Here is a 16919-nt window from a genome sequence, read left to right as displayed (position 1 = left end):
GAAGCACGGTGGCTAGGAAAAACTCCCTAGAAAGGCCAGAACCTAGGAAGAAACCTAGAGAGGAACCAGGCTAAGAGGGGTGGCCAGTCCTCTTCTGGCTGTGCCGGGTGGAGATTATAACAGAATATGGCCAAGAGGTTCAAATGGACACAAGCATCACAGTGGTTTCAACTGACACTCAACACACCATAGCACTGAGGCAGCAGCATCACATGATAGGAAACACACTCAACATACTGTAGTACAGCAGCCATCAAAAGGTATTGTGTCCCACATCACATTGTTCAGTGATATAGCTCAGTTGGTGAGTGTTGCGCTAGCAACACGAATGTTTTGGGTTCATATCCCACATTCTGGATCACATACACATAATACTGTATGCACTCACTGTACTGTATAAGTCACTTTGGATAAAAAGCTTTTATAAAGTGACAAATTATAATGTCATACACATTTTATAGAGGAAAGGTTTTCACCTACTTCTATACGAAATTTCTTCAGTACAGGCCTAACCCCATCTGGGATGATGTAATACTTCTCTTCCTTTAGATACTCAGGCTCCCTGGGGTCCACATCAGCAGGTAGTGATGGCTGGGTAGATAGAGAGGAGAAATAAAGTCAGAAAGAGTATACTTTCCCAACCACAGCAGCAATGCTACCTTCGTCGGGCCTATATACATCTAAATTATTCATTTATTTACCACACTATAAGTGTAAACATAGTGGATTAATAACGTATAAGATAGTATTTCTTAGTCTCTATTTGCTTTGACATTCCAATCTCTCTCTCTCCATCTCCCCCTGTCCAGTCTCACTCACTCATTCACTCACTATATTGTTTTCCTGATAAAGCAGGGCTTCTGACCTTGCTATTTCCATAAGAAATGAATGCTTTAAGTGTCTGACCTCTCCAAAGCTTGAGTAGTCCAGCTCTATCAGCTCAAAGGCCGCCAGGAGCTCCCCCGCTGAGGTTTTGCCTCGGCTGATGTCAAAGAACTTCAGCATGGGCTTCTTATATGGCTCCTCCACAAACTTCAGCTCCGGCTCAGCGAACGCTCGGCCGAGGGGCTCAGGGCTCCCCTGTGACATCGTTAACACAGAGAAATACATGAGACCTGGGTGAAGTGCCTGATGACCACCTGTGTATGCATGTTTTCAACTGATTTTATTGACAAACTGTTATCCTAATTGGATATTAGGATAACTTATTTGGCATCATGATGTCCTGTCATTTTAGGGTCGGCAAATGTCCTTGTATATGCGAAAGATGTAACAGGGTAGAACTGCTGAATTTTCTTGAACCCATAGAGATCCTATTCTAATTCCTAATTGTATGCTTGAACCTGTCTCTTGGCCTGTTGGTTCCCAGGTGTGCCTCGTTGTAATTAAGAACATGGCCCAAGGTATAAATGTTTGTCCCTTACTATTTGCAGGCTGGCGTGCCTTAGGAGGACGAGTGCGGCGACTGTGGCCTACACCTGGGGGTTATCAAACTTTTTGAGTCCTTTTGTGATCACAAATTCATCAGAGACCCCTCAGTCATAATCAGTACACAACTCAAGTGAGATAAAAAATAGCATACAAGATGTTTTACTATGACTTCGGCAGAGCATGGCCAGACAAATCAAGTCTCGGGGCCCGGGATAGGAACATTTTAAAGACCGACCTCTTGATATCAGAGAGAACATTTTTGCAGTTTTCAAGCTAATTTCCTGCAATTCTACACATTTTGTCAGGGGGCAGAGATTTTTTGTTGTTGCAACTTTAAAGCTAATGAACTTATCCTCTGCAGCAGAGGTAACTCTGGGTCTTCCATTCCTGTGGAGGTTCTCATGAGGTCACCCTTGAATGAGTAGGTGTTCTAAAACTTTTGACCGGTAGTGTATATACACTGCTCAAAAAAATAAAGGGAACACTTAAACAACACAATGTAACTCCAAGTCAATCACACTTCTGTGAAATCAAACTGTCCACTTAGGAAGCAACACTGATTGACAATAAATTTCACATGCTGTTGTGCAAATGGAATAAACAAGCAAGGGCGGTTCGTTGATGGAAATTATAGGCAATTAGCAAGACACCCCCAATAAAGGAGTGGTTCTACAGGTGTTGACCACAGACCACTTCTCATTCCTATGCTTCCTGGCTGATGTTTTGGTCACTTTTGAATGCTGGCGGTGCTTTCACTCTAGTGGTAGCATGAGACGGAGTCCTACAACCCACACAAGTGGCTCAGGTAGTGCAGCTCATCCAGGATGGCACATCAATGCGAGCTGTGGCAAGAAGGTTTGCTGTGTCTGTCAGCGTAGTGTCCAGAGCATGGAGGCGCTACCAGGAGACAGGCCAGTACATCAGGAGACGTGGAGGAGGCCGTAGGAGGGGCAACAACCCAGCAGCAGGACCGCTACCTCCGCCTTTGTGCAAGGAGGAGCCCTGCCAGAGCCCTGCAAAATGACCTCCAGCAGCGCACAAATGTGCATGTGTCTGCTCAAACGGTCAGAAACAGACTCCATGAGGGTGGTATGAGGGCCCGACGTCCACAGGTGGGGGTTGTGCTTACAGCCCAACACCGTGCAGGACGTTTGGCATTTGCCAGAGAACACCAAGATTGGCAAATTCGCCACTGGCGCCCTGTGCTCTTCACAGATGAAAGCAGGTTCACACTGAGCACATGTGACAGACGTGACAGAGTCTGGAGACGCCGTGGAGACGTTCTGCTGCCTGCAACATCCTCCAGCATGACCGGTTTGGCGGTGGGTCAGTCATGGTGTGGGGTGGAATTTCTTTGGGGGGCCGCACAGCCCTCCATGTGCTCGCCAGAGGTAGCCTGACTGCCATTAGGTACCGAGATGAGATCCTCAGACCCTTGTGAGACCATATGCTGGTGCGGTTGGCCCTGGGTTCCTCCTAATGCAAGACAATGCTAGACCTCATGTGGCTGGAGTGTGTCAGCAGTTCTGCAAGAGGAAGGCATTGATGCTATGGACTGGCCCGCCCGTTCCCCAGACCTGAATCCAATTGAGCACATCTGGGACATCATGTCTCGCTCCATCCACCAACGCCACGTTGCACCACAGACTGTCCAGGAGTTGGCGGATGCTTTAGTCCAGGTCTGGGAGGAGATCCTCAGGAGACCATCCGCCACCTCATCAGGAGCATGCCCAGGCGTTGTAGGGAGGTCATACAGGCACGTGGAGGCACACACACTATGAGCCTCATTTTGATCTTGTTTTAAGGACATTACATCAAAGTTGGATCAGCCTGTAGTGTGGTTTTCCACTTTAATTTAGAGTGTGACTCCAAATCCAGACCTCCATGGGTTGATAAATTTGATTTACATTGATAATTTTTGTGTGATTTTGTTGTCAGCACATTCAACTATGTAAAGAAAAAAGTATTTAATAAGAATATTTCATTCATTCAGATCTAGGATGTGTTATTTTAGTGTTCCCTTAATTTTTTTGAGCAGTGTAGTATGTATAAAGTGGAAGTATAAGCCTAAGTGTTGTTGTCCATTAGTTTACTCCAATGAGGGGAGATATGGTAGGGTTAGGGGAAAATAATAATGGAAATGGAGGATTGGAAATGATGCAGACCATTACATTGATTAAAGCCACGCTCTATCTGCAATATTGAAGCTGATCTACCCCCTAAAAGATATCTTAGTTAGTTGGTGGTTTACGTGCGGCTGTGCGTTTTGTTGCTAACCTTACTTTGCTACCTGACAACTTTACGGTTTTTACTTTTAATTACGTTTATATTTTTTGTTTTTCCCTCACTGAACTTTTTTTCATTCAACTTTTTCACTCCGGACGTTTTATCTGGACGTGGTTCGTCAGGACCTCCACCAGCCGAAGCTAAGTAGTAACATTAACATGATGCTTTCTAATTGCAGTCGCTGTACTCATAATATACAGGAGAACGATCGCCTTACGGCGAGAACAGCTGTGCTGCAAGCCCAGCTTCAGGCGCAATCATTAGGCAAGGGTAATTTCAGTGTAGGAAAAGATGAAACAGCGTCTGTGCCACCAGTAAGTACAGATAGTAGTATAAATACCCTCGCACGGTCCCTGCAGCCGGACAACTTTCTCATGGGTTCTGGAGGGAAATGCTGTAGGAATGCTCAACCGGTGTCGCTCATTCAGCCGACAGAAACTTTCAACCGGTTCTCCCCATTAAGCAGCGAGTCGGAGTCAGAGGCCAAGCCTTCTCTGGTCTCTACTCCTCCCGTTACGGGGTCTGAGACGCCGAAGCCTCCCACCATTAGCTCTGACAAATTGAAAACCCTAGTCATTGGCGACTCCATTACCCGCAGTATTAGACTTAAAATGAATCATCCAGCGATCATACACTGTTTACCAGGGGGCAGGGCTACCGACGTTAAGTCTAATCTGAAGATGGTGCTGGTTAAAGCTAAAACTGGCAAGCAGAGAGAGTATAGGGATATTGTTATCCACGTCGGCACCGACGATGTTAGGATGAAACAATCAGAGGTCACTAAGCGCAACATAGCTTCAGCGTGTAAATCAGCTAGGAAGATGTGTCGGCATCGAGTAATTGTCTCATGCCTGCTCCCAGGTAGGGGGAGTGATGAGCTCCACAGCAGTCTCACAACTAAATCGCTGGTTGAAAACTGTTTTCTGCCCCTCCCAAAATATCAAATTTGTAGATAATTGGCCCTCTTTCTGGGACTCACCCACAAACAGAACCAAGCCTGGCCTGTTGAGGAGTGACGGACTCCATCCTAGCTGGAGGGGTACTCTCATCTTATCTACGAACAGCTCTAACTCCCCTAGCTCCACAATGAAACAGTCAGTGTAGTCAGCTCAGCTATCCCCATTGAGACCGTGTCTGTCCCTCGACCTAGGTTGGGCAAAACTAAACATGGCGGTGTTCGCCATAGCAATCTCACTAGAATAAAGACCTCCTCCATTCCTGCCATTATTGAAAGAGAATGTGATACCTCACATCTCAAAATAGGGCTACTTAATGTTAGATCCTTCACTTCCAAGGCAGTCATAGTCTGTGAACTAATCACTGATCATAATCTTGATGTGATTGGCCAGACTGAAACATGGCATAAGCCTGATGAATTTACTGTGTTAAATGTTACACTAGTGATCATGCGCATCCCGCAAAAGCTGCTAACATTTACGATAGCAAATTTCAATTTACACAACAAAAAAAAACGTTTTTGTCTTTTGAGCTTCTAGTCATGAAATCTATGCAGCCTACTCAATCACTTTTTATAGCTACTGTTTACAGGCCTCCTGGGACATATACAGCGTTCCTCACTGAGTTCCCTGAATTCCTATTGGACCTTGTAGTCATAGCAGATAATATTCAAATTTTTGGTGACTTTAATATTCACATGGAAAAGTCCAAAGACCCACTCCAAAAGGCATTCGGAGCCATCATCGACTCAGTGGGTTTTGTCCAACATGTCTCCGGACCTACTCACTGCCACAGTCATACTCTGGACCTAGTTTTGTCCCATGGAATAAATGTTGTGGATCTTAATGTTTTTCCTCATAATCCTGGACTATCGGACCACCATTTTATTACGTTTGCAATTGCAACAAATAATCTGCTCAGACCCCAAACAAGGATCATCAAAAGTCATGCTATAAATTCTCCGACAACCCAAAGATTCCTTGATGCCCTTCCAGACTCCCTCTGCCTACCCAAGGACGTCAGAGGACAAAAATCAGTTAACCACCTAACTGAGGAACTCAATTTAACCTTGCGCGATACCCTAGATGCAGTCGCACCCCTAAAAACTAAAAACATTTGTCATAAGAAACTAGCTCCCTGGTATACAGAAAATACCCGACCTCTGAAGCAAGCTTCCAGAAAATTGGAACGGAAATGGCGCCACACCAAACTGGAAGTCTTCCGACTAGCTTGGAAAGACAGTACCGTGCAGTATCGAAGAGCCCTCACTGCTGCTCGATCATCCTACTTTTCCAACTTAATTGAGGAAAATAAGAACAATCCAAAATGTATTTTTGATACTGCCGCAAAGCTCACTAAAAAGCAGCATTCCCCAAGAGAGGATGGCTTTCACTTCAGCAGTAATAAATTCCTGAACTTCTTTGAGGAAAAGATCATGATCATTAGAAAGCAAATTACAGACTCCTCTTTAAATCTGCGTATTCCTCCAAAGCTCAGTTGTCCTGAGTCTGCACAACTCTGCCAGGACCTAGGATCAAGGGAGACACTCAAGTGTTGTAGTACTATATCTCTTGACAGTAGTACTATATCTCTTGATGAAAATAATCATGGCTTCTAAACCTTCAAGCTGCATACTGGACCCTATTCCAACTAAACTACTGAAAGAGCTGTTTCCTGTGCTTGGCCCTCCCCCCACACCCCTCCGGATGTGTACCAATCTCACTAAAAGTGGCAGAAATAAAGCCTCTCTTGAAAAAGCCAAACCTTGACCCAGGAAATATAAAAAACTATCGGCCTATATCGAATCTCCCATTCCTCTCCAAAAAAATTGAAAAAGCTGTTGCGCAGCAACTCACTGCCTTCCTGAAGACAAACAATGTATACGAAATGCTTCAGTCTGGTATTAGACCCCATTCATAGCACTGAGACTGCACTTGTGAAGGTGGTAAATAACCTTTTAATGGCGTCAGACTGAGGCTCTGCATCTGTCCTCGTGCTCCTAGAACTTAGTACTGCCTTTGATACCATTGATCACCACATTCTTTTGGAGAGATTGGAAACCCAAATTGGTCTACACGGACAAGTTCTGGCCTGTTTTAGATCTTATCTGTCGGAAAGATATCAGTTTGTCTCTGTGGATGGTTTGTCCTCTGACAAATCAACTGTACATTTCGGTGTTCCTCAAGGTTCCGTTTTAGGACCACTATTGTTTATATATTACCTCTTGGGGATGTCATTCGAAAACATAATGTTAACTTTCACTGCTATGCGGATGACACACAGCTGTACATTTCGATGAAACATGGTGAAGCCCCAAAATTCCCCTCGCTGGAAGCCTGTGTTTCAGACATAAGGAAGTGGATGGCTGCAAACTTTCTACTTTTAAACTCGGACAAAACAGAGATGCTTGTTCTAGGTCCCAAGAAACAAAGAGATCTTCTGTTGAATCTGACATTTCATCTTGATGGTTGTACAGTCGTCTCAAATAAAACTGTGAAGGAACTCGGCGTTACTCTGGATCCTGATCTCTCTTTTGACGAACATATCAAGACTGTTTCAAGGACAGCTTTTTTACATCTACGTAACATTGCAAAAATCTGACATTTTCTGTCCAAACATTATGCAGAAAAATTCCTCCATGCTTTTGTCACTTCTAGGTTAGACTACTGTAATGCTCTACTTTCCGGCTACCCGGATAAAGCACTAAAGAAACTTCAGTTAGTGCTAAATACGGCTGCTAGAATCCTGACTGGAACCAAAAACATTGATCATATTACTCCAGTGCTAGCCTCCCTACACTGGCTTCCTGTTAAGGCAAGGGCTGATTTCAAGGTTTTGCTGCTAACCTACAAAGCATTACATGGGCTTGCTCCTACCCATCTTTCCGATTTGGTCCGGCCTTACATACCTACACCTACGCTACGGTCACAAGACGCAGGCCTCCTAATTGTCCCTAGAATATCTAAGCAAACAGCTGGAGGCAGTGCTTTCTCCTATAGAGTTCCATTTTTATGGAATGGTCTGCCTACCCATGTGAGAGACGCAGACTCGGTTTCAATATTTAAGTCTTTATTGAAGACTCATCTCTTCAGTAGGTCCTATGATTGAGTGTAGTCTGGCCCAGGAGTGTGAAGGTGAACGGAAAGGCACTGGAGCAACGAACCGCCCTTGCTGTCTTTGCCTGGCCGGTTCCCTTCTCTCCACTGGGATTCTCTGCCTCTAACCCTATTACAGGGGCTGAGTCACTGGCTTACTGGTGCTCACTTGAGTGGGTTGAGTCACTGACGTGGTCTTCCTGTCTGGGTTGGCGCCCCCCCTTGGGTTGTGCCGTGCCGGAGATCTTTGTGGGCTATACTCGGCCTTGTCTCAGAATGGTAATTTGGTGGTTGAAGATATCCCTCTAGTGGTGTGGGGGCTGTGCTTTGGCAAAGTGGGTGGGGTTATATCCTGCCTGTTTGGCCCTGTCCGGGGGTATCATCGGATGGGGCCACAGTGTCTCCTGACCCCTCCTGTCTCAGCCTCCAGTATTTATGCTGCAGTAGTTTATGTGTCGGGGGGCTAGGGTCAGTCTGTTATATCTGGAGTATTTCTCCTGTCTTATCCGGTGTCCTGTGTGAATTTAAGTATGCTCTCTCTAATTCTCTCCTTCTCTCTTTCTTTCTCTCTCTCTCTCTCTCGGAGGAGGACCTGAGCCCTAGGACCATGCCTCAGGACTACCTGGCATGATGACTCCTTGCTGTCCCCAGTCCACCTGGCTGTGCTGCTGCTCCAGTTTAAACTGTTCTGCCTGCGGCTATGGAACCCTGACCTGTTCACCGGACGTGCTACCTGTCCCAGACCTGCTGTTTTCAACTCTCTATTGACAGCAGGAGCGGTAGAGATACTCTCAATGATCGGCTATGAAAAGCCAACTGACATTTACTTCTGAGGTGCTGACCTGTTGCACCCTCGACAACTACTGTGATTATTATTATTTGACCATGCTGGTCATTTATGAACATTTGAACATCTTGGCCATGTTCTGTTATAATCTCCACCCGGCACAGCCATAAGAGGACTGGCCACCCCTCATAGCCTGGTTCCTCTCTAGGTTTCTTGCTAGGTTTTGGCCTTTCTAGGGAGTTTTTCCTAGCCACCATGCTTCTACACCTGCATTGCTTGCTGTTTGGGGTTTTAGGCTGGATTTCTGTACAGCACTTTGTGGCATCAGCTGATGTAAGAAGGGCTATATAAATAAATTTGATTTGATGTACTTTTGCGCGACTAAGACCTCCTTGGCAAAAATGTCCAAATGTATTACAGATTTCTTGAGCTATATTAGATTCATTCTGACTTTTTTGGAAGTGTACAGTATACTGGCTACAGTGTCTCAAGAGGGACCAACAGTACTATTGCATTTTTAAAATTGTTTTTTAAGCAAAGGTCATTTAAGGGAGTATGCGAGGCATAGACGTTCACTTCGCCTAGCCGAGTTCTGCTAGGAGCAATCCAACCTAGTATGCAGACACCTTTACTCTTTTGGTTTGCCTTAGTCCTTGGGCATAATGTATTGCTTTTGTTCCTGACAATTGAACATAGACTGATAGTTATTCAGTGATTCAGGCATCATACTCTCACCAGTTTTGTCTGTGTTGCAGTTCTTTATGCAGATGTTGTGGGTGGTATAGACGTGTCTCCCCTAGAACTCTTAACTCTTGCCACGGCCCATTCCTTGAGTGCACTACTGCTAATCTGGACTACATCCGAAATTACAGTGGCAGCGTCAACATTATTGTATTTTCATTGTTTCATATAATTATTTTTCCTTTGCCAATCATTGAAATACTTCCTATACATTTTATGAAGAGACATTCTGTATAATAAACATCAGAACGTCATTCCAGTCTCAGCCTCTTCCCTGCCACCAGATCTAAGAACCTGTATTGTACGGTTAGGCAAAGCTCCCCGTGCTCTGGTTTAAATATGTGTTGGCATAGGATCGGCTCCACTTATTTCTCTACCACCTCACGTATACAAAAGAGGTCAGACATTTAGCACTCAACCCAGGCAGTAGGACAAATAATTCACAACAACACTAAAGTTTACAAAAAGAGCCATACTGGATTCATAGCATTAACAGAGTTTACCATTTTGTCGTAATCATAGACATTAATGATGATTATTGGGGGGTCGTCTCTTAATTGGTCCTTACTACCCTCCATGAGGATCTGGTCAAACAGGAGCAGCTCACACCAGGTCGGGGAGAGAGTCTCCTCCATCACCTAAAATACAACCACAAAAAAACAACAAAGGCAGTCATATAGACCTACTGTACATACATGGGTACTTATTTGTGCATGTTTGCATTTCATTACTAAAGACATCATTACTGTATTATTATGGGTACTGCCAGACATCAAACACATCGTCCAAAAGCCAATTGTAAACTGCATTGTTCCAGATTGTTCCGTGATTTCGAAGGTTGAATTGGGATTTTGTTAGTGCACAAACTGTTGCTTTTCCATGATAGTAGATCATGATAGTAGATAGTAGATGTAATGGGGAATATTTAAGATGAGTAAAAGTTCATATTCGGTTAAGAATGATTAACACGATGCGAAGCATATTTTGTTTTCCCTTTCTGTAATACACATGATTTCCAGAGTTCTATTTGTGACTCGGGGTTGATGTTCACGAGACTCGATGCGGTATGTTATGTACTAAACTAATATCTGTTGATAGCGACGGACGCCAGACTAGCTGTACAAGGACACCGATATGTGATTGTATTGATGACCTCGTGTGATTCTGAACACTCTGATTCTGTAGCAGCTGGCAAAGTCGTCAGTGTCTTTTGTGTTGATTGTGTCAGCCTCTCGGGCTGATGTTTACAGAACATTGGTACTGTGAGATTAAAATATAAAGGCCTGCTGAGAGAAGGCGAGTCAGACATTTTCTCTGCTTCCGTGCTAGAGGTGTCTCCCTGTTGCAACTTGTATTAAACCAGGTTGATTTATGATTGACAATATATTTTGTTCACCTGAATATCCCCTTTACAGTAGATCATGATAGATCATTTATATGATAGTAAACTGTTCAATTCGTCCTGTATTCTGTCTGGCCATCCTATAGTTGTTTAATTTTCCACTGTATATTATCTTCTATCCCAGAAGTATAGGAGCTCCATTCCTCCCATTGAAACTCAGGTGGCACTCTAGTGGTGGGTTAACAAGTGCCTCCAGTTTGTGACTCACTCACCCGTGAGACCTGGCATTGTGTGGAGAACACCACCTTGGTGAAGGGGTCAGACAGTCCATTGTCATCTGCTGCCACGATGCCACGCGCCTGGTAGATATGGGCACGCAACTGGAAATAGCGGCTGTCTAGAAATACAGAAAAGACGGAGAAACTGATTATTTTACTTGTGCAACGAAACTGGTCTAATTAAGATCCGACATCTGTATGTGTGCCCATCCGTGCATGCCAATGTAATGGTGTGTGTGGGTGAATAACAATATCTTGGCCATTAGTCCAAGAGGGAATTCCCCCTTGGGCCGAGGGTGACACTGATTTTGAAGTCGCAAGGCGGGCTACCTCATCAGATCATGAGCCCAACTCATGTCCACTACATGTGTCAGGCTGCATATGTGTGTGAGTGAGTTTGAGTGTGTGTATTGCATCCGAGGGAGTCATCAGAGGTAAAGGTGGAACTCTTACCCTCGCAGGAGAGTTTGATGGGGGCCATGTTCATAGGGACAGGGATGATGCCCATAGCCTCCTCGTACACAGGCTTGAACTCAGCTGGCAGGCTGCTAACACAGTTCTTGGAGTATTTGGTGATACCAAGCCATAGATACACCTCCAGCTTAGCAAAGATCTCCCCCACTGGGTAACCTGGAGCCTAAAGACACAAGAGAACTTTGATTTGGAGTTTGTTGATTGTTCCACACAGGAATACAAAGTTCTCGAAATTCCATAGAATAACATTCAAATGTAATATGATACTTGTATGAATTAAATTAAACAGTGATACATATTGTACATTAATACAGTTAGTATAGAACACCATATAGAGATTTGGGAGATACCTTCAAGTACATGGTGGTGAGTTTCCCACAGTCTTTCCCCCTTTCCTCCTCCACCAAAGAGAAGAGGATGGAGTGAGAGGGGATCCTGGCAAAGGCCACCCGTTTCCCTACACTCATCATCCACACAAACACATCTGGCAGGGTGCTCTGAGGCTGCAGATAGAGAGTGAAAGAGATAGAGGCAGACAGGCAGGAAGACAAAAATAGAAATAGAGTGAGAAAAAAAAAGTCCCACATAGAAATAGTTAACATCTAAAAGTCAGTAAGAGCTGTTGATCACGTGAGCACTTCCTCATTGTCTCCTTACTGCTGTACTGTTTGCTGCTACTTGGCTACCTGACCTGCCCAACTTTTTGAGTGGCTTTTTTTACTCTTAATAACTATTTAATCAAACTCTTTATTTAACAAGGTTACCAACGTCTTAGTTTTGTCCTCACACATCTTTTTTAATTAAACTTTTTCACCCTGGGCGCTTTATCTGAACATAGATCTGCAGGACGTCCTCAGGCCGAAAAAAAGCTAAGTGACATGATGCCGTCTCATTGCAGTTGCTGTACTCTTAATATACAGGAGAACTATCGCCTTACGGTGAGGATAGCCGAGTTGCAAGCTCGGCTTCAGACGCAACCGTTAGGCAAAGGCCGATTTCCCCCACTAAGCAAGGAGTCGGTTTCAGAGCCCGAGCCTTCTCCACCCATTACGGGGTCCTGAGCCACTGAAGCCTCCCACCATTAGTTCTGACATTGAAAACCCTAGTCATTGGCAACTCCATTACCCGCAATATTATGCTTTTTAAAAAATCATCCAGCGATCATTCATTGTTTACCAGGGGGCAGGACTACCAAAATAAAGGCTAATCTGAAGATGTTGCTGGCTAAGGCTAAAACTGTCAGGTGTAGATTGTATAGGGATATTGTTATCCACGTCGGCACTAACAATGTTAGGATGAAACAGTCACCAAGCGCAACATAACATTAGTGTGTAACTTAGCTAAAAAGATGTGTTGACATCAAGTAATTGTCTCTGGCCCCCTCCCAGTTGGGGAAGTGATGAGCGCTACAGCAGACTTGCACAACCAAATCGCTGGTTGAAAACTGTTTTCTGCCCCTCCCAAAAGACAGAATTAGTAGATAACTGTCCCTCTTTGTGGGACTCCCACACAAACAGGACCAAGCCTGGCCTGCTGAAGAGTGACGGACTCCATCCAAGCTGGAGGGGTGCTCTCATTTTATCTATCAAAATAGACAAGGCTCTAACTATATCTCACATCTCAAAATAGGACTACTTAATGTTAGGTCCCTCACTTCCAAGGCAGTCACAGTCAATGAACTAATCACTGATCGTAACCTTGACGTGATTGGCCTGACTGAAACATGGCTCAAGCCTAATTAATTTACTGTGTTAAATGAGGTCTCTCCTCATTATAAATAACATGAGCACGTCATCAGAGCGCGTCGTATGTTTGTTGTTGTTGAACAACAAACTGAAACCTGTCTTACGCTGAAACCTGAACTAAAGACCTCGGTTTAAAAGCTGACAGTGTTTTTATATACTTGTATTTTATTTTGAATCCTGCGGCTCTGTTGGGCTAAATTGCTGTGAGCGCTGCTATCTGTCCCGGGATCCTGTCAGATTCCATATAAGGGGAGAGACGCGAAAGCCCAGCTAGCCTAGCTGGCTCGGGAGTCTCAAATGGAGGCCGCTATTGAACGTTTCCAGCGTTGCAGGAGCTGTGTTTACTTTGCTTTGTTCTGGGACAATGTGGACCGCGTTGACTTTCAATGTAGCAACTGCTTGCTTGCGGAGGACTACAGGAGCAAAGTAGCTACTCTTAGCAAGCAAGTAGAAAACCTACATAAGCTACTGGGGAACCCACGCCCACCTACTTTTTATTTTTCTTCCACCCAAGTAGCCGGACGCCGCTCTGGTCTGGTGGAAGTTTTGCCGCCGTGTCGGCTCTCCACAGCCGACTGGCCGGTGCTAGGCAGAGTTCCATCCCGAAGGGGTCTCCCCCTTCCCTGGAGAACAGAGCTGATCTCGATCCAACCAACCAGCCATGGAGGTATGTCACACGCCATGGAAGTCGAAGAAGGCGTCTTCTGGCAACAGGGCTCTCCATGGAGATGTTGACACAGACCAGAAACTACTTTGGAAGGCGTTGGATCCAGAGGTTCCGGCGCCTTCGTCCTTGGTGGCTTCACAATCAAGATTGGATCCGGAGGTACCTGCGTCTTCGTCCTCGGTTCTGTCTCCCTCTCCGTTGGCTTCTACCTCGGGTTCAGATCCTCAGAGCTCCCAGCCTCACCAGACCGTAAGGCTGCCTGAGAGATCGGCCCATTCAACATCACCAGCTGTCATCATAGGCAGCTCTATGGTGAGAAACATCTCGGTCCCCAAGGCAAAAACCCGGTGCTACCCAGGAGCATGAGTACAGGACATAACAAGGATGCTTACGACTGTTCTATCACAGATGCTGGAAGCTGACACTGTCATAGTCCATGTGGGGTCAAACGACATCAGGAGGGCTAGTTCAAAACAGTTGAAAATTGATTTTGTCCCTGATTGAGTCTGTAATACCAACATGTTTCAAGCAGACCACCATAGTCCCTGTGCCCAAGAACACAAAGGCAACCTGTAGCACTTACGTCCGTAGCCATGAAGTGATTTGAATGTTTTTGGTAATGGCTCACATCAACACCATTATCCCAGAAACCCTAGACCCACTTCAATTTGCATACTGCCCAAACAGATTTACAGATGATGCAATGTCTATTGCACTCCACACTGCCCTTTCCCACCTGAACAAAAGGAACACTTATCTGAGAATGCTATTCATTGACTATAGCTCAGCAACCAACACCATAGTACCCTCAAAGGTCATCACTAAGCTAAGGATCCTGAGACTAAACACCTCCCTCTGCAACTGGATCCTGGACTTCCTGACGGGCCGCCCCCAGGTGGTGAGGGTAGGTAGCAACACATCTGCCACGCTGATCCTCAACACTGGAGCTCCCCAGGGGTGCGTGCTCAGTCCCCTCCTGTACTCCCTGTTCACCCACGACTGCACGGCCAGGCACGACTCCAACACCATCATTAAGTTTGCAGACAACACAACAGTGTCTGATCATCGACAACGACGAGACAACCTATAGGGAGGAGGTCAGAGACCTTGCCGGGTGGTGCCAGAATAACAACCTATCCCTCAACATAACCAAGACAAAGGAGATGATTGTGGACTACAGGAAAAGGAGGACCAAGCACGCCCCCATTCTCATCAACGGGGCTGTAGTGGAGCAGGTTGAGAGCATCAAGTTCCTTGGTGTCCACATCACCAACAAACTGTCATGGTCCAAACACACCAAGACAGTCGTGAAGAGTGCACGACAAAGCCTATTCCCCCTCAGGAGACTAAAAAGATTTGGAATGGGTCCTGAGATCCTCAAAAGGTTCTACAGCTGCAACATCGAGAGCATCCTGACTGGTTGCATCACTGCCTGGTACAGCAATTGCTCGGCCTCTGACCGCAATGCACTACAGAGGGTAGTGCGTATGGCCCAGTACATCACTGGGGCTAAGCTGCCTGCCATCCAGGACCTCTACACCAGGCGGTGTCAGAGGAAGGCCCTAAAAATTGTCAAAGATCCCAGCCACCCCTTCATAGACTGTTCTCTCTAATACCGCATGGCAAGCGGTACCGGAGTGCCAAGTATAGGACAAAAACGCTTCTCAACATTTTTTACCCCCATGCCATAAGACTCCTGAACAGGTAATCAAATGGCTACCCGGACTATTTGCATTGTGTGCCCCCCCCCCCCAACCCCTCTTTTTATGCTGCTGCTACTCTCTGTTTATCACATATGCATAGTCACTTTAACTATACATTCATGTACATACTACCTCAATTGGGCCGACCAACCAGTGCTCCCGCACATTGGCTAACCGGGCTATCTGCATTTTGTCCCCCCACCCACCACCTACCACCCCCTCTTTTATGCTACTGCTACTCTCTGTTCATTATTATGCATAGTCACTTTAACCATGTAATTTTAATCACATACTCCCTCAATCAGCCTGACTAACCAGTGTCTGTATGAAGCCTCGCTACTTTTATAGCCTCGCTACTGTATATAGCCTGTCTTTTCACTGTTGTTTAATTTCTTTACTTACCTATTGTTCACCTAATACCTTTTTTTGCACTATTGGTTAGAGCCTGTAAGTAAGCATTTCACTGTAAGGTTGTATTCGGTGCACATGACAAATAAATGTTGATTTGATTTGATTTAAAGAACTGATTTTAGTATTAATAGTCTCCAAAAGTTTTTTTATTTTAATGCAAATGGTCCAGTACCATCGTTGGGCCGCGGGTGTGAAAGATTCAGCAGACGGCTGGCATTACACATCACAAGATTCTCTCCAGGAATGACTGAGTCCATCCAAATCATCTTGGCTCCTGTACTTTGTCCACACATTTCAAGGCTGCGTTAAAACAATGACTTATCAATGACCCAAGACCAGCTCAGTTAATCCCTACCATTGTGACAATGAGTCGTCATAATGCTGCATCAAATGTACATGATCTTAGGGGCACTGGCAAACACAATGTAAGTAATTTAATTGATGTACCCCTAATTGCACCGAATACATCTGTTTATCCTACAGCTATTGTAAGCAGTAATCATGAGCCTATAAACCAGAGTTACACTGTTAGCACTGAGGCGGTGTGCAAAAGTAGGAAGACCACTTTATGCAGCTCACCCTGCACTATCAGCTCCAATGTAAATACCATGAGTAGGTCTACCTCTGATAAGCTTCTCAGTATAGCAATAAAATCAATCAAGCAACCCAGAAAAGTGCTAAAAATAGCCCTTTGGGCTAGGGGGCAGTATTTTGACGTCTGAATGACAAAGTAAACTGCCTGTTACTCAGGCCCAGGAGCTAGGATATGCATATAATAGGATAGAAAATACTCTAAAGTTTCTAAAACTGTTAAAATAATGTCTGTGAGTATAACAAAACTGATATGGCAGGTGAAAACCATCCAGAATTGTTTTTAAATAATTCAGCCCACCACTGATTCCAATGGCTGTCATTTTTAGTATGAAGGGAAAACCTCCCAGATTGCAGTTCCTATGGCTTCCACTAGATGTCAACAGTCTTTAGAAAGAGTTTCAGGCTTGT

At 45.0% G+C, this 16919-nt stretch overlaps 1 protein-coding gene across 1 annotated transcript in view; it reads right to left on the bottom strand.

Moving 5' to 3' along the window:
* The window catches only part of fer1l4 (fer-1 like family member 4), a 109002-nt gene that overhangs the window by 47106 nt on the left and 44977 nt on the right, over positions 1-16919 (bottom strand). Inside the window, exons 23-28 of the mRNA XM_023995786.2 lie at positions 11742-11894; positions 11371-11554; positions 10912-11036; positions 9801-9935; positions 907-1080; positions 481-591 (exon numbers count right to left, since the gene is read on the bottom strand). Of these exons, the coding sequence (XP_023851554.1) occupies positions 481-591; positions 907-1080; positions 9801-9935; positions 10912-11036; positions 11371-11554; positions 11742-11894 (882 nt within the window). The remainder of the gene's footprint in view (positions 1-480; positions 592-906; positions 1081-9800; positions 9936-10911; positions 11037-11370; positions 11555-11741; positions 11895-16919) is intronic.

The sequence above is a fragment of the Salvelinus sp. IW2-2015 genome, linkage group LG11 (assembly GCF_002910315.2).
Source record: "Salvelinus sp. IW2-2015 linkage group LG11, ASM291031v2, whole genome shotgun sequence".
NCBI lineage: Eukaryota > Metazoa > Chordata > Actinopteri > Salmoniformes > Salmonidae > Salvelinus > Salvelinus sp. IW2-2015.
The sequence above is the reverse complement of the archived record's forward strand: the minus strand, read 5'-3'. Positions and strand labels throughout refer to the sequence as shown.